The sequence below is a fragment of the Lonchura striata genome, chromosome 6, assembly GCF_046129695.1.
Source record: "Lonchura striata isolate bLonStr1 chromosome 6, bLonStr1.mat, whole genome shotgun sequence".
Classification (NCBI taxonomy): Eukaryota; Metazoa; Chordata; class Aves; order Passeriformes; family Estrildidae; genus Lonchura; species Lonchura striata.
Genome location: NC_134608.1, coordinates 12391857 through 12409877, shown reverse-complemented (window position 1 = coordinate 12409877; position 18021 = coordinate 12391857). Strand labels below are relative to the sequence as shown.

Genomic DNA, 18021 nt, shown 5'->3' with positions numbered 1-18021 from the left:
CAGCTCAGCTCAGCCCAGCCCAGCCCAGCCCAGCCCAGCCCAGCTCAGCTCAGCTCAGCTCAGCTCAGCCCAGCCCAGCCCAGCCCAGCCCAGCCCAGCCCAGCTCAGCCCAGCCCAGCCCAGCCCAGCCCAGCCCAGCCCAGCCCAGCCCAGCCCAGCCCAGCTCAGCCCAGCCCAGCCCAGCCCAGCCCAGCCCAGCCCAGCCCAGCCCAGCCCAGCTCAGCTCAGCTCAGCTCAGCTCAGCCCAGCCCAGCCCAGCCCAGCCCAGCCCAGCCCAGCTCCTTCTCCCGGCGCAGCGTGGGCTCCCGGGCGGATCATAAACACGGGAGTGCCTTGGGATCGTGTCCTTCACTCGAGGGTATACAAACATTATAGAACACAAAGGGTTGTATTAAAGTTTCTTGGAATACAAACAAAAGCTTTTATTGAAGTTCATCTTTAAAGCTTGAAAAATAAGATAATTTTTGCAGCGTATCCAGGCTGATTACTTAGAGGAGTTGTTTGGGATAATTATATTTGCCTGAGAAACCTAATTGTGACACCATACCTGATTTACTCGGGGATTAGAACTGTATCACATAGCCTCTCTTTCCCATAAAAATGTATAAAATACAAAATATTTTATCACCTCCCAGTTAGCTGCTCACAAACAAAGTATAAGCAGGAATTTTTCACAGGAATTATTTTGAGACTAATTCTGAATGAAAGAGCAACTTACAGATAGTTATGATCTATTCTTGAAGTATGCTGAAAAAACATTAATGAAACTCAGAAAATCAATGTTTCATCAGAAAATTCATTGAATGTCTTTAAAAACATGAGTTCATCAGCTAGCTTTAGTTTTTAAACATCAGCTAGCTTTAGCTTTTAAACTTTCTCTGAGTGATGCTATTCTTACTATCAGTTATATCTTTCCTAGTGATGGATACTCACTCATACCATGTTATCATTATACTGCCTGACTTCCTGTGGGAAGGAATGATAGCTTTTTTCTGAAAACAGGCAGTTTTAAAACCACAGCCTTAACAGGGAAAAAAAAAAAAAAAAGTAGTTTCAATTAAGATAAATTAAAACAATAGTTCAATAATCATTATGATCTTTGAGAATATGTACTCTAAACAGAGGGGAAAATAATTAATGGTTGTAAGACAATTATTTTGAGCAAAAAAAAATCAATGTTAACACTGAATGTAACAGAAAGCCAAATAAAAAAAAAACAAAACAAGGAAACCCTGCAGATTGTTGCCTTCTAGCACCATCAGTTTCCACTTAGAAACTGAAATGAGCTGACTCTTTGAGGTGCCTGGCAGATGATTCATGCATTGAATGGACAAAAACAGGGGGTACCAGGAGCTACATCTTCTCCCTTCTTCTGCAGAGAGGTATGACCATATGGGAGCTGCTGAGGGAAGGGTGCAGGAAATAAACTCCTGCAGTGTCTCCTATGGTGCTGCCAAACAGGGCAGAAACCCAGATGTGAAAAATACATATGATAAAACTCCAGTTAGCTTGGTATGCTACTTCCTGATGGTTGAGCAAAACTTGTGCAGGCAAAGGGCTGTCCTGTGAAAGTCTGATTACCAGGTGCTGTGCTTGTTTTCTTTTGGGTGTAATGGGGCTGCAAAGATCCTTCTTCTGCTTCTCCTGCTGCACTCAGAGCTGTGGAAATGGTGGAGAGGAGTGTCAGCCACCCTGTATGCAAGATAAGCAACCTTCAAAGGGATGGAGTGTGCACAACCTGCTTCTAGGTCACTAGGTGAAGTGACCTAGCAAGAATCTGAGAAGGAAGGAAGAAGGGGAGTGTTTATGGGAGACTATGGAGGTTGTTGCAGTGATTGAAAGGCTGCTGGACTAAGGGCAGGATGGGAAGAAAGGAGGATGCAGTAGATGGTTCGTATACATTCTTGGTTTTCTTGAGCAATTTGGGGTCTTGTTGTTCCTGTTGGGAATCCCCAGAGTGCAGAGGTCCTGCTGAGGCTAGTGATGGTTCCTGCTACCATCGTCCATCACGTTCCCTGGCTCCTTGTAAGCCAGCTTACTTAGCTCTCACAACAGCTTGTTGACATGAGTTCCCCTATTTAGCAATTTGTTGTGGAAAATGTATTCCTCTTTTACACCTGCTGCTGGATCATTTCAGTGGGTACCTCCTTGTTCTTGAATTATGCAAAGTAATGACTCAGTTTGTCCCTATTTATCTGCAAACCACTGGTGGTTTTCCTGACACCTGTCATAACCTCCCTCACCCAACCTTTTTCCAGTTTAAGGTTTAACCTGTTCTGTCTGTGCAGCCCTGCTGAGCTGGTAGGAAGAGTGCATGGGGTATTCCCACATGGTGGGTGTGCCCCAGGTTTATCCAGGTCTCCATCTGCCAGTACATTCAGGCACCTTGTTTTATTTGCTCCCCCATTTCTAATCACCATCAGTGCTCTGCTTGCTTCTTTCATCAATGCTGAGCATTAAGGTGAAATTCCTGAATAAGTACCACCACTAAATATATATAACTGGCTTGCATGTATATGGATATGTATACACATATTTTGTCTTCCCCCATGCATTACTTTTCATTAATCAGAAATTAATTTCCACCATTTATTTTATGGCTTAGTCTCTTATGTCGTGCGATCCTTATGCAATTTGTGTGAGTATTAGATTGCTTCTTTTGAATAAAACAGTATTAGCTCTCACTCCTGTGTCTGGATGAGGAATGAGCATGGTGCCCAAAGTAGACTGCTCTAAAAACTTTCACCTACTGATTCCTACAGGCATCAACAGTACATTTCCTTTGTTCCTTCTAATTTAAACAGTTAGAAGTCAACAAAAAGCCTCTGTCTTCCTTGTCCCTGGGATGCTTGATTTGTCTAGGACCCTTCAGAGACCAGCTTTACTTAAAACATTTTTGTAAACAAACATAGGAAGGTGCAGCATCCTACCTGACCTCCTCATGCACTTGTGCAAAGCATCATCTCCACCCAGGTAAGCATATATCCATACACACACTCATATATATATATATAAACTATATATATATATATATATATATATGTCACAGAATCATTGAATGGTTTGGGTTGGAAGGGACCATAATCATCTAGTTCCACCTTCATCCCCTGCCATGGTCACCATCCATTAGACCAGGTTGCTCAAAGCCTCATTCAGCCTGGTCTTGAACACTTCGGATGTGGCACCCACAACTCCTCTGGACAACCTGTTTCAGTGCCCCACTATCCTCATCGTAAAGAATTTATTCCTAATATCTAATCTAGATATACATTCTTTGAGTTCAAAGCCATTCCCCCTTATCATATCGCTACGTGATAGGAAAAGTGCTCACTCCAGCCCTGAGAGCACCTCCTCCGGAGCACATCCATGCACACAGCCATGGGCACAGCCCCGCGCTCCCAGCGCAGCTTTGGCCGCCGCCGGGCTCTTTAACTGGAGCGGTCCCCGCCCGCAGCCGGGACTCTCCGGCCGCCCTTTGCTCGGGGCGGGCGGAGGCGCTGCAGCCGGCGGGCATGGAGGTGCTGTGGGCGGCGGGGGGGCTCCTGCTGGCCCTGTCGCTCCTGGCCTTCGTCCTGTACTGCTGCTACGTGCAGTACGTCCACGCCAAGTACGACCACATCCCCGGCGCCCCGCGGGAGAGGTAAGGGCCGGCGGGCGGGCTCGGTGTCTCCGCGGAGCGCTCCGTGCCAGGCTGGGGCCGGAGGCGGTGTCGGAGCAGGAAACCAGCCCTGGCCGCTGGCATGGCTGGGCCGGGCCGGCGGCTGCGGGCAGGGGCCGGGGCAGGGTCAGGCAGGCCGGCACTGGTGTGCGCCCGCTTCCCGGGAATCCCGCACCGCCCAGCAGCGCGGCCCGCCGGCCGGGCATCTCCCGAGGGGGCACCGCGGCGGCCGGAGCCGCCCGCCGAGCTGTGCGTGTGCCCGTGACCCTGCGGAGGGACGTGACAGCCGCGTCAGCCGCGCAGGCGGGACCGGCGCCGCCAGCCGTGCCGCGCTGCGCCAGGAGACACAGGCACTAACGCCACCAGGCACCTTCCGTGCCCCCCTGCATCAGCCAGCTGTTTAATTTCTGCCAAAAATAAATTAAAATGTCATAAGTGATAAGGGGCAGTGAGGAAGCTGCCAGCAAGGCAGTGGCAGTGCTGTCACAAGGAGTCGTGGTTCCTGCAGGGGTGCGTGAGCTTCCCACTTAACCTCCCCTGTGGGTGCACATGACCTCCTAACATGCCACAGGAAGAGACACCAGCGCTCATGCACAGCTTTACAGGGATGCCACTCTCTCCTGCCCAGCTCCAGGCTTCATCCTGCTTGTGTAATCAGGGTCAGAGGGGATGATCTTGTCATACCTGAACCTGCTCGTCCTTAGGTTCATTTTGAGATGTGAAGTAACACTATGGAGTGATGGCACACCAGAGGAGCCATGAGTGGGAGCTTGTTTCCTGTGCTGCAGATATAGACAGTTTCCAGAGCTAACAAAGGAGTTGTGTTTGGGGCTTTCAGGTCTTTTTGGAATACAATTACAAAGGAGGATTCAAACAAGTGGAGGATTAAAAGTTTCTGTAGATGTTGAGTAACTTTGTTGAGTTTCTTGTTATTTTAAGTGCCTCCCAGTTCCAATAGTAATAAAATAAGAGTCTGTTTTCCCCCATAGCTTATTTATACTGAAAGGGATGACAACATGGCTTTCTGTCTCTTAAATGGAAAACAGACCTTGAATGCAGCTTGCTTCATTTAGAGAGGAGCTTGGCCAAATCTTCCCTCAGATTTATGCAAAGCCAGTGAGAATTCACCACTCACAGTTGAAAGAAGGAATTGATCTCTTGAGTTTTTAATGCAGCTATTGTATTTGAAGAGTTAACATTTTCTATTAATTTCTTCAATTTCCATATCAACCAGTAATTATCCTCCTCAGTATTTGAAATGGTGCAGTTTTGGACAGAAGGAGATGGTTCCTAATTTCTCTGAACAGAAATGCATTGACAGAAATGAAGTTACACTTACCAGGGATGAGCACATATTAAGGAGTGTTTAATGCAAATGTCTCTTTCATGTACAGCAATCTAATAGCTGCAGTCAAGATTCACTCAGACAGGCAAAGAGTAACGAAATTCATGGGAGATCCCATCCAGACCCAAACATCTCCTACAATACAGCATAAGAAAATTATCTCATCCTTTATCTCTGTGCTGCTCTTCTGGCTGCATGCGAGCTGCATGTCTTTGGTCCCCAATTTACCAGTGTGGTGAGGGCTGGGCATTGGCACAGCTCAGAGTTATTTCCATCTTCCCTTACGAGGAAAACATGAGCAACACTCACTGAGCAACAAGGATTGCAATCCATACAAAACCCTATGCTGGCATCCTTATGACACTCTTAACCTTCATATTCTACAGCTTTTTCTTTGGACACTTGCCAATCATATGGAGAATGGTGAGGAAACAGGAGTTTACACCAGATCTCTTGCTGCAGTGGTAAGTTGAGGCACGTCAGTAACATTGAATGGGGTAGTCCTGTAGCACATATGGAGAAAACAAGGCACAAAGACCCTTACAGAATGACATAATTAGCATCAGTGAGATGGTTGGACAAAGAAGCTAGAGAGAGCATTGATCTTTCAGATCAGATTAGATACTAGAAAAAAACATTTTCACTGAAAGAATGCTTAGCCATTGGAATAAGGATAGTGGTGGAGTAACTTTGGGGAAATGTTCAAGAGACGTCTGGATGTGGCACTTGGGGATATGGTTTAGGGGTGATTGTGGTGGTGAAGGGTTGATGGTTGGATCAGATGACCTTGAAGGTCTCTTCCAACCTTGATTATTCTGTTCTCCTAATGGCTTCATTGGCTGGGGACTGCAGTAGTTCCCACTGTAATGTGCTCTGGTGCTTCAAGGTTATTAGGTCTGTTGATAGTTTGCACCATAATTCTCTTTTAAAAAAATTTCTCTTCTTACAGGGCAGAGAAATATGGACCTGTTGTACGAATGAATGCCTTTCACAGAGTCTCAGTATTGATTGTGAGTCCTGAAGGAGTGAAGGTACTGAAAAATAAAGCCAAATCAATGGTGATCCCATTCCCTCCATAATAGGAGAGCTGGTGGTTGATGATCAGAGCAGCACACAGCAGCCAGTCTATGCTTGGCTGTAGCTGGGTGAAGAGGATGAAGTGCTTTTCTCTCCAGGCTGTCCTGATTTTTTTTTTCCTTGATCAGTTAATTTATTTTGCTACTTTTATTTAAACAGCACATATAGCAAACATTTTCCATTTGTGAAAAGCAGACTGTCTACAAGAGCTTAGTATCTCAAATGAATGGGGCAGGAGAGACCAAATTTCTTTCTCTAAATCTTTGCAATTACAACAGAGTGAGATTTCAGGTCATTGGGCAAAAAAGTGCTAGAGGGATGCAAAACAAGCTAGCAGCACAGGAACTGGAGAATCAGGGCACACCAAATAATTCATCTACTCTTCAGATTAGGTCTGCAGAAGAAGAGAGTAGATGTGTGTGAGTGAAATTTTTTGTTTTGTCTGGGAAACAGATTGCACTCAGCATTCACTGACCTGAGGTTTTATTTTAGGAGTTCTTGATGTCACCACAGCACCCAAAGGATCCAATTGTGTATAGTAATCTCTTCAGCCTATTTGGTGAGAGGTAGGCAAAACGCATCTGAAGCCACTGTGATCTGAAAATAAATCCAAGATTAATAATATCAAAGGCATGTTATTTTGACTCAGACCATTGACCTTAGTGTGGGGATTCATTTCTCATTCCAGACACATGTAAGCAGCATGTACCTATTAAACTATATGTCAAGTCAAATGTCTTCCCAGTCAGGGAGGAGGATATGTTGGATTTTGTTTTACCTTGATCATGTATCCTTTTTCCCCCTGGGGATGTCCAGTTAGTCTCAGAGCAGTCTACTCAAGACCATCATCAAAGTTCTCAGATTTTAGAGCACTGATTTTAGAGCTCTCAATAAAGCATGTCAGGTTGCAGCTTCTAAATTCAATTTAAAAAAAAAGGGAAATTTTCTTTGTTAGTCTGAAGCTTTAAAAAAAATAATAATCCAGTTATTATAGTAATTGTTTCCATAACAGTTGTAATGAACCATCATCTGAACTCAGCAGTCCACACCTACCTGGAGAAAAAATCTGTGGTTCGGTCCACAGTGATGCAATGGTTGCATACTCAAAGGTGCTCCCTATACATGGGAAAAATAAAAGAAAGTAGATGTAAAAGACTTACATTTGTTACTACACAGGGTTCAGCAGGGTCCCTTGCATAAATCTGTTCCTTTCCTTGTTTTCCTATGTGCTAGGTTTCTAGGGAATAGTTTGGTAACTGTTCGCAACCATGAGCATTGGCACAAGCAGCGGAGGATAATGGATCCAGCTTTCAGCCGAAGGTAAAGCAAATATTTCTGGAACCATCTAGCTGTTACTTTTACTGTATTGTCATGCTTCTCCCTGTCATTATTTGATATTTGGATGAAAAAACCTCTAATATTCAGTGCCAAAATAATATTTAATGTAGAATCCAGCACTCTATTTCCATGCTAAATATAATTTGATCATACTTCCCATGGAGCAGTGACACCCCTATGAACTCAGCAATGACAGAAAGGTCCCAGGGTTGTGTATCCTGCCTTATCCTGTTGGAAAAGGTAAGGCAGAGGGTTGGTCTGGTTTTCTTGTGCACCTTGATGCACTGTATGCAGGGTCCAAAGATAAAGTCCATGTACAAAGGGCACAGGCCACTGTCCTTTGCCGTAACAGATGTTGATTACATGGCAGGGCAGAGCAGAACTAATGTAAGAAGAATTCAGATCATTCAATATATTTGATTTTTAATGTATTAAGGCAAATTAATTATAATTTTTTAAAAACGTTACTATTTTCTATGGAAAATAACGAAGGTTATTTTGTCTGAGCAAAGATGTCCTCTCCAGAGCCCCCATTACTCATCTTTATTGCTTGTTCAGCTACCTGATTGGTCTGATGGAAACTTTTAATGAAAAAGCAGAAGAGCTGATGGAGAAGCTAGAGGAAAAGGCAGATGGAAAAACAGAGTTTAGCATGCTGTCAATGATGAGCCGGGTGACTATGGATGTCATTGGAAAGGTACCAGCTGTCCCTTTCTTGTTTCCTCTCAACTGGCAGGAGGGGATGGAAGTAATGACTACCAGCAGTAGGATGGGATCAGGAGCTGGAGGCAGGGAGAAAGACCTTTACCCAGCAGTGCTAGAAGACCTGCAGGACTAATAGTGGCACTTCCATTCTGGCTGAGTCATGGGAAAGGGCAGGTAGAGAAGGGTTTGCATAGTCTAGGTGTGGCCTGCAGGATGAGTATTCTTTGCAAAACTCCTTTCAGCCTCATACCTCCCACCCCTCCATGCCAAAAGGGACACACCAGGGCTTTTTCATGGTTGGAGGTTGTATCATTGCCATTGCATGTCAGCAGGAAGTCTGCCTTACACTGCCTTTTCCTTTTCTATGCAAGCCAGTTTGGGAGGAATGGAGAATAGTGGTAAATTATTAATCCACTCAAATAAGGAGAAAACATAATGTCAATATTGCCCTCCCCTCGCAGCCTGAGATATTTTTAGGGGGAAAGGTGGTGCTGTTTTCCTGCTCTTTCACCCCCACCCCAGCAAGTTGCCTTTTTCTCTCCTGCTTCTCAGGCAGCCTTTGGCCTGGAATTGAATGCACTGAGTGATGACCAGACACCTTTTCCCAACGCTGTGACCAAGATTATGGAAGGACTGAACAAGGCACGCGACCCCTTCATAAAGGTCTGTACTCTCCTCACTGCAGTCCCCTCTCCTCACATTCAGCTGCTCCTCCTTGAGTTCATGGAGCTGTGCAAAGTCCATATATTTTAGGGAAACAGTCATCTGTAGATCTTTCCCTCCAATGGGCATCAAGATAAAATTCATTACTGCTTTAAAAAACTCATGAAATTAACATTAATATTTAATGCTTCTTTTTTATTCTTTTGTTCTCCCCTGCATGTGTCTCCTTCTGATATGGTTTTATGCTCTCGTACCCATTAAAAACTGAGATTTTTGCCATTTGTCCAAGAAGGATGGTAGCCTTCACTCAGGGTGGAAGAAATTTGAGCATTCTTGCTGTGTAAAAGTTATATTTTTAACCTAAATTAAGCTACCAAATTCATCTGCTAGGAAATTATGGATGTAATATGAAATATTTAAGTAAAGAATTATTTCAATGTCTCATGAAAGTTGTAGTTCAGGCTTTACAGATCCTGTTTTCATTTTGAGACCAGGGGTGAGATTCTGCATTGCAGGATGCAATTTCTTCCATGGAGAGGTGATGAATTTTGCTCGCAGTGCCCAAAACATCAGCTCTGAGAAGACACGACATCAGCATGCACAGATTGAAATATTTCTTATTTCAACCCACGCCCTTCATCCTGTGGGCATTCAGTTTGTTGCATGGAGAGCAAATTTTTTTTGTGGCAAGTGCAAAACAAGGTGCTCACTTGTAAAATAACACTGAAAGGAATAAAATGACAAAAGAAATTCTGTATTCAGTTCATGCCAGGGAAGCGGAAGCTGGTAAAGGAGATCAGGGAGAGTGTGAGGCTGTTGAGACGTGTGGGGAAGCAGTGCATTGACCAGAGGAGAGAAGCCATCCAGAATGGAAAAGAAGCTACAGTGGATATTCTTACACAGATACTGAAAGGAGATGGTAAGAGACACCTTGCTGTTTGAGTGAATTTATCTGTGGAATGTTTTGCTGTGAAATTCGGGGAGGATTGTTTTGGGGATCTGAACTTGGATCTTCCTTTAAAGTTGTTTTCACACTGAAGATAGTGAGAGTTGCTTTGAAAATTGCCTGTTTCTTTGTGCTGGATCAAATACTGGTCACAAGTCACCACTGAAATGCCCACTCAGCATCTTCTCTCGATGCTACCTCAGCCAATTTGTGCCAAACAGGGCAGAGCATTCTGGCTGGTCCAGCTGGGGCACAGGGGCATTTTCTAATTCCATTTGTTTTGCTATCTTGACAGCTCTGGAGAAGACTAGAGATGATGAAAACATTCTGGATAACTTTATCACTTTCTTTGTTGCAGGTTGGTAGCTATTTTAATGCTTGGGTATGTCATGTGGGAATCTACTCATTCTTGAGCTGTCTACAGGGTCATGATTAACATCCTTTTTAATCATAATTAACATCATGACTCCATGTGATGCTGCTGCAACCAGCAGTCTCTTGGTTGGAAGACCAAGTATTACACTGGCATAGGACCAGCTGGGTGAGGTCTGAAAAAATTAAGACCTTTTTTCTCACAGGCAAGTGATATATTGTCCTCTTTCAGTGATATCAGTGCAGCAAATAATGCCAGGCTGGTGTTTTCCAACCACTGGCATCCCACTCTGTTTTCCAGCCTCCGTCTTTCCACTGCCCACTGGGGTGCAAGGCTATTCCTTATGGGGTTCTGGCCCTTCCACCCAGATCCCACTAAATCCCACCAAAAATGTCTTTTACATGTTCAATGTGTCTTTGCATCACCTCACCCACATGATTGAATGCCATTCTTGCCTAAGCAGGAGAAGGCACTGTTGAACCAATCAGAAAATGTATGGGCTGAGTGATTATGTGAGATAGTTGTTTTTTTTTTTTTTGCAGATTTTGCAGATCAAGATGATTTATGTTCATAAGAAGGTGTGGTCAAAATGCTGTTCTTTAGCAAGAAAGATGTTATTGCAGCAGACATATTTGCAGAAGTCTGTTTTCTGTAATGCTTTAAAATAGTACATATGTCTATCCATGAAAAAAAGGGAAAAGTGTCCACATCACAGTCACAGAGTGGGTAAGGTTGAAAGGGTCTTCTGGTCCAAACTCCTTGCTTGAGCAGGGTCATCCTAACATGTAAAGCAGACCTTTCAAAGAAAGATGATAAGAAGCTCTGTTTTCCCTCAAATCCAGTAAATCCTATATTTTTGGCAGAACTGTGTGTCCCGTAATACAAGGCAAATCCCAGACCTCACTGGCCCTCCTATTAGAGAGCTCATGACCCTAGTAGTCAGTGCTGCATGCAACCACTGCAGCTTTGACTTGCACAAGATGGGTCATATCTTTGCCAGTTATGTTCTTTTCTTGTCATTGTTGAAAGCTCTTTACATAGACTTTACATACCTTTTATTATTTCCTTCATTTTCTAGCATATTTAAAATAAAACATTTGGGGTTTGATGTTTAAAGCTTCCTACACACAATCACCCTAGTAGACCACCTTTGTATCATGTTATTATTTCTTACTAACTTTTAAACTGGTTTTTGTTATCATCAGGTCATGAAACCAGTTCCAATCAGATGACATTTACAGTAATGGCACTGGGTCAGCATCCTGAAATAATGGAAAGGTACGTGTGCTCCAATTTTCAGACCCAGCTTGATGATAATTAAAAATTTGTAAGGGTTATTAAAAAGATAGGATCAATAAATTCTAGCCTCCCTTCCAAACTAAAGTCTCCTAGTACCAATATATCTAAAATGTATAAAAAGAAAAACCTTATGGTGGATTATTTCAGTTTCACCTAGGTGATTTTTTTCAAAGCCTTTATACATACAGGTGCCAAATCCCACCTGATTCAGCTGCCTTGTATGCACATTGCCTCATCCTGATATGAGGTACACGTTCAGGAAGCCTGGATGGGAATTGGTTGGCATTTTGCCTAAGGATGGGTGTTTAAGTCCAACTTAGTGTCTGGAATGTAAAATAATTGTCAACTTCTTGCCTAGCAAGAAACAGGCATCTGCACCTAACAAGTTTTAATTGACCTGCAGGGCTCAGGCTGAAGTGGATGAGGTTCTTGGTGCCAAGAGAAACGTTGACTATGAGGATCTTGGCAAGCTCACCTATTTATCTCAGGTACTGTAGGAGTGAGGTAAGATATCAGGCAGAGTGGTTTTGTAGCTTCTGACATCTCATGGAGGATGCCCAAACTTTTAAAATTTTAAAAACTATGCTAATATTTTGTTCTGATAATGTTTGTCCTCAGAGACTCAGACAGCATGTAGTCTGACACATTTTCAGCAGTCCAGACTTATTGGGAAGATGCTCCTTAAATTTACAGATTCTTTCACTCCTTTCCTTAATTATTATCAGTCTGGAAGCTAGAGTAGAGTTGCATAACCCCTTTTCAGTTTAAGGTGAATCAACAGCTGTAATTTTAAGAAAGGTGTGCAGATTTGAGCCCAATCTGTGTGTGAATGCCGCACACTTTCCTAATTCGCTGCTCTACTTTTGATTATTGTTAAAGCATTTCCAGCTACGATCTAACCATATGCAATAAAGTGGGATTTGAGGATAGCCAAAAATAATGGCTGGCTTTTCTAATGTCAGTTTTTCATTATTCAGCCTTGAAACCCTCTTCAGTCACTCGGGGGTGGTGAGGGAAAGAGTTTGGTCCTAAAAGAGGTCTTGTGTATAGAAGTGCTGGTTGGTAACAAACTGCAAACTAGGGTTGGCTATTAGCCAGTATTTGTGTTGCATTTCCTTTCTTCACAAGATGGGGGACACCAGTAGCCCTCAGGAGAGGCTGAATCACAGTCCTGGCAGTTGTTGTGCATAAATTGTCCTGTGATTCTAGTAGTCCACCATGATCCTTTTTGTTTTAAACTGTCCTGCTGAGGTGAGCAACAGTGATTTACCATTTGGCATATCCCATCCCACAAATTACTGTGCTGTGATAGCAGATAGATTTCATAGGTCTATTTCTCATAAGGAAAAGGCAATTCTATGTGATTACAGAAATCAGCAGGCTTCCTTAGGCTTCTCCAAACACCATCACAATTATACCACTCCAATTAGGATGAGGTATCTAAGCCTTTCAGTTTTAAGACAGATCACATGAGAGCTCTTCAAAGCAATTTATTTAACAGCAAAATTTTGGATCTGTACAATCAAAATCAGTCACCCTTGGTCAGAGCCAGTCCATCACTGGAGTATCAGAGACCATGGGACTTCTCTCCTGTTGTTCAGGCAATTCTGAATCCTTTTGTCCAGGTTTCTTTTTCATTAGTCCACTCGTGCATGCACACTGTTAATTGCATTTTCAGTGTGATGCTTATGTGCACTGTTAATTAGGTTTCACTTTGATGAAATAAGCCATTCTTACAGCTCACTGACACCAAAAGAAGTGGTCTTGTTCCATTTTTTTTTCTCAGAATATCCTATTCATTTTCCTTTGCCGGGTTGGTTTTTGTCTTTTTGGGTCTCTGACCTGGCTCAGCTCCTCAAGCATCAGAAACAGGACAAAGGCAGGAGCTGAGAGTGGGAAGGAAGTGGGAGCAATCACCCACCCTCATGGCAGCCAGTGCCCAGAGCAGCTGATCAGGGGCAGGAGACTTCACTCTTAGATATTCCCTGAGTTTTCTTCCTAATAATTTTTCACTTAGTTGTTCATCTGACTTGAGGTGTTGGATCTGTTCCAGGATCTCTTCTGGGTTTTGTGTCTTTTTCTCTCTATTTGACCATCAGTAAGAAAGAACCAGGCCTGAAGGAGCTGATATATTTTGCCCACAGGAGTCCAAGGCAGATAGACCAACATCCGTTTCAAAAGTCAAAACCTCTCATTTAGCAAAAATGAAAGGCCACAGGGAGGTAACTAATTTTATTTCTGCTTCCTGCAGTGTATGAACTAACTGACCTCTTGTGCTTTTTGCTGCCACAGGTTTTGAAGGAGTCACTGCGGCTGTACCCGCCCGTCTCGGGGACGTTCCGCAGGCTGGAGAAGGAGCATGTCATCAACGGCATCAGAATTCCTGCAGACACCACCATCTTTGTGAGTCCCATCCACCATCAGCTGCCTCACTTAATCCAAATGTAACAGACCTGTGGATGAGGGGGCCAAAATCTTCCCTGGGCATATTTGTACTTTCTTCTCTAAAATTTTGACCAAAACTGGGGTATAATTTAAGACTCTCAGTTGAGACCGGAGAGTGGAAGGCATTGATGGTTTTATACCTCTGACAGCAAAAAGTCATTTTCAGTGTGTTGCTCCTGACTAACAAAAATAAATTCTTTCTTGCCAGCTCAACACTTATGTAATGGGAAGGATGGAAAAGTTTTTTAAGGATCCACTTACTTTTGATCCAGAGCGATTCAGCAAAGATGCACCTAAGTGAGTTTCTTTTAACTCCATGTTATTAAATATGTATTAAGAAACCATTACAGGAAGAGATTTTAAGGGAAAGAAAAGTAGAATAAAACTATTTTTCCGTTTCAGTATGAGTAATACTAAATTATCCAAATGTAAATAGAGAGCAATAATGCACAGCTTTTGTTCAAGAACTCTTTAGACCACATGTTACCTTATAAAAAAAGACCAATGTTATTGTTATTAAATGCTTGTATTGAGGTCAAAGCTTTGGGCCCAAACCAGGTTGAATATTTTCCTTAGTATATTGCAAGCTGGAATGATAGGACCATGACAGTCCTGGTCCCAGGGGGCTTGAAATGTCTTCATATTAGACAGGGAAGAAGGGGCTGAGGGGGAGAAGATGCTGTTCAGCCACGTGTTGTTAGTCTAGTCTAGTCAGTGGTCAGGAGTGCAATGGAAGGAACCAGTGAGTGACTAAACAGATGCAGAAATCAGCACCAGCTACTTCGTGAGTCAGGAGTTCTCCTTCAGCCTAGAGTTAGTCTGGTCTCCTAAACCAAACACCCTCTCACTCACATGGTTCAGAGCTGCCCAAAGGTGCAATAATTGGGCAGATTGTGACATCCTCATGACAGGCTGAAGAGCATTTAGAGTGTGCTTGACATTCAGCTTTGAAATAAGGCTGGCATGCATCAAAACAGCTCTGGCAGCGGAGCCATACAGCAAAGAGCAATGACAAGGAAATGTGCAGCTCCTGTATTGCTGCTCTGAAGCAAAAAAGAGTTAATTTGGAGACTGCTTTACAAGTCCAATAGGTGAGGGGATATTTAGACCATGTCCTTGTTGTTGTGATAAAATATTTGCTTGTTTCTTTACAACCAAGTTGTCAGAGTGACAATTTTGAGCATTTTTCTTTGCAGGCCATATTACTGCTATTTTCCATTCTCTCTGGGACCCCGATCCTGCATCGGGCAGGTGTTTGCACAGGTGAGTAGAGGCCTGGAGCAACACTTGGATAGCAAGCACTGGGCCAGCTCAGGGTGTGCTGACCATGGGTGGTGGTGGGCACCAGAGGCCACACTGATGCCCCATGCACTGCTCCTCTTCTCCCCAGAGGGAAGATCTCCCCCCATGCCCATGACAGGCATGTCTCACCAATGCTGTCAAAAGAGCAGACATCCATGCAGCCAAGGTATCTGCAGGGAGGAGCAGCAGGCTGCACTCCCTCCAAACTCTCCTGGGCCAGCCTGCTCAAATCCAAGCCCCTTAATGGGAATCACAGTCAACATTCTTTGCCAGCCAAGGTCAAGCACACAGGGGATGTGCAGGGGGTCTTGGGGGTCATCTCATGGCTGCCACTGACACAATCAAGGCAGGGAAAACATCAGCTGGAGGAGGACACAAGCCAGAACTGGCCCAGAGACGGTGAGGAGAGGGCTACGTGGACAGAAGGAACAATTTAATGTGTGTAAGCATGGCAGAGAGCATTTCAGGACAGCCAGCAGCCAGTGTTCTGTGTCTGCTATGAGCTCATCTAAGCTCCAGTGCTCAGAGTGCTTTAGTTTTACAGTCTGACTTCCAAAATGGGTTTAACACATAAACAGAAAGACTGATCTTAGTGCCTCTCAGTTGTCTTCAAATCCAGGAAGTCCCAGGTTTCCTGCCCAAACTCAACAAGGTGCAGTAACAGAGTAATATTTAACTTCTAAATCTGCATTGACAAAGCAGTATAAGATAGCAGACTGACTTTAAGCAGCTGCAGTCCAAGATGTATTTTCTGTCACTGATTTCTGTTTTTTTCTTAACAGATGGAGGTAAAAGTGGTGATGGCAAAGCTGCTGCAGAGGTTTGAAATACAGCTGGTGCCAGGACAGAGTTTTAAACTCATAGAGGCTGGAACTATAAAGCCACTAGATGGAGTAATATGTAAATTAAAGCCAAGGAGCTCTGCAAGAGGCTGCCAGGCATGACTGCTCAGGGAGGGGAGCATGGCATGTTACTGGTAGTGTTTCTTCTGATTTTGAAGATCTTGACACTAATCAAAGGTTAAATTTTGTAGACCCTTTTAGAGAATTACTAGACTGAAATTAATTCTAACCTTCCTTATAATTTATTGAAGAAAACCATTCAAGAGCCATTCTTCTGAGCATCTTCAATCTGGAAGTGTACCTGGAATTGCCAAGTTTGTTCTTTTTCCCTGGGGGGCTATTTGATTCTGACTAGACTTGGAAAAGGACATCCTTTCACTGGGGTATCCCTGGAGTGCCACACAAGGCTACACAGCAATCCCAGCTCATGGTTTCCACTAAGCTTATATACAACACAACATGGTCTAAGTAAGCCCTTGTTTGAGGAGTTTCTTACTTACACAATGAAATCAGAAAAGAGTAGAGCATAGATTCGGGCTGAATTTGAGAAGAGATGTTTGGAGATAGTCAAAGCAATTTTTCTATCCCTGCTCTAAATGTGAATAACAATTGATAACAAGAATCTGAAAAAAACCCTCAAAAATTCAGAGTCTGAGGCTGCTACTTCTTCCTGCTGCTACTGCCTGATTTTTATTCAGTCTCTTCTGCTTTTCTTTGGTGTTATGCAGAGAACAGATTCCCAGTCCACACTGCAGAAAGGGACTACCCTGCTTCCTCCTACCCTTCCACACAGCCTGTGCTCATTCTTCTGAGACACCCTTCTTTGTGGGGAAAGTCTTGCTGTGTTTATTTTAACCTGGATCTTTATTTTCCCCATCTTGTTTGCCACAAAGCTACAATAACATTTTGACCAGATGGTCTAGTAGGGCTGGAAATAAGTGAACTAAATGCTGCTTAAAAGGGTGTTGCCACTGAAGAAATGTGTCTGCAATTTGAGCCAGAGACAGGAGAAGGAAGGTCCTGCACCCCTTTCTTCTGCAGATGTGCCTGAAAAGCTCACTGCATGTAGGCTTGCAGCCAGGCTCTGCTAGGGAGAAAAAACTATAATTTGAAAATGCTGCCTTCCAGAAATGTGGATACCTAATAGGAGTTTGGGCCTCCTCTATCATGAAATACATAGAATTAAAGGTAATTGATGACGACACTTTTGTTTCTTATCTTTCTGAACTAAAAGGGCAAGAACACAGTCTATACACTGTCAGGTTCCTGTGGTGGTTTCCATACCAGGAGAGCAACATCCCAGAGCTTTCCCTGACCTTGCTGCTGTTTTGCACCATCACATTCAGTGCAGCAGCGGGATAGCAAGCCCAGAAGGTTGATGCTGCTTTTGATAATACAATCAACATCTCACAGTGTAGTAATATGACTTTCACCTGGGGTACCAATACTTGTATTGCAAGGGAAGTTTTAGTCCATCTATCAGTAGACCAGCTCTTCAAGACCTTGTGCTGGAAATCTGATTCTATCCTGCTACACATTAATGAAATCTCATTGGGAAGACTGAGGACTCTTCAGCTGGACATGTGTTCCCAGGAGCTGATGCAATAGGGAGTGGGATGCCCCGTGCCAGGCAGGCTGGATGTGCTGGTGGCATAACAAATGGCTGAATCCTGGGAATATGTCAAAGGCAGGGCAGTATCTCTGTGCTGTAGGGAGTGGGGGGGAAGCTGTGACAGGAGTGGCATATGCTGTGAACAGCACACAGACAGCTTGACAGACACTGGCAAATTGTACTGTGGAAATGTGAGATGCCACCACACCAGGGCTCTGCTAAATGCTACCAATGGACGAGTTGAGATTCATTAACTACACACACTGAACTGCCTTCTGCCACCTCTGCAGTGAGGTCAGGCACCTCCAAGGAGGACTCAAGGGGGGTGTTAGCATGTTAAAATTCTGCAGTGAGTTCTGTCAGCCCTCAAGTGCCCGAGACCAGAGCTTCCTGACTGCTTTGTGCTTACCCTCCTC

General features: G+C 43.9%; 1 protein-coding gene across 1 annotated transcript; it reads left to right on the top strand.

Moving 5' to 3' along the window:
- Positions 1 to 3462: 3462 nt before the first annotated feature.
- CYP46A1 (cytochrome P450 family 46 subfamily A member 1) lies at positions 3463 to 17197 on the top strand. The gene is made up of 15 exons (XM_021549637.2): positions 3463 to 3640; positions 5390 to 5467; positions 5953 to 6034; positions 6573 to 6646; positions 7314 to 7400; positions 7977 to 8115; positions 8676 to 8786; positions 9549 to 9705; positions 10028 to 10090; positions 11311 to 11383; positions 11808 to 11892; positions 13697 to 13807; positions 14058 to 14146; positions 15046 to 15112; positions 15934 to 17197. The coding sequence occupies exons 1-15, from the start codon at positions 3513 to 3515 to the stop codon at positions 16093 to 16095; spliced, it is 1506 nt and encodes a 501-aa protein (XP_021405312.1). The 5' UTR covers positions 3463 to 3512; the 3' UTR covers positions 16096 to 17197.
- Positions 17198 to 18021: the final 824 nt, after the last annotated feature.

Bases quoted from the DNA above. Each gene is read 5' to 3' on its own strand.
- CYP46A1 (XM_021549637.2), top strand. From the start codon at position 3,513: ATGGAGGTGCTGTGGGCGGCGGGGGGGCTCCTGCTGGCCCTGTCGCTC. The intron at 8,787-9,548 runs GTCTGTACTCTC...TTCTGTATTCAG, and splicing joins CACGCGACCCCTTCATAAAG to TTCATGCCAGGGAAGCGGAA. The intron at 9,706-10,027 runs GTAAGAGACACC...CTATCTTGACAG, and splicing joins ACAGATACTGAAAGGAGATG to CTCTGGAGAAGACTAGAGAT.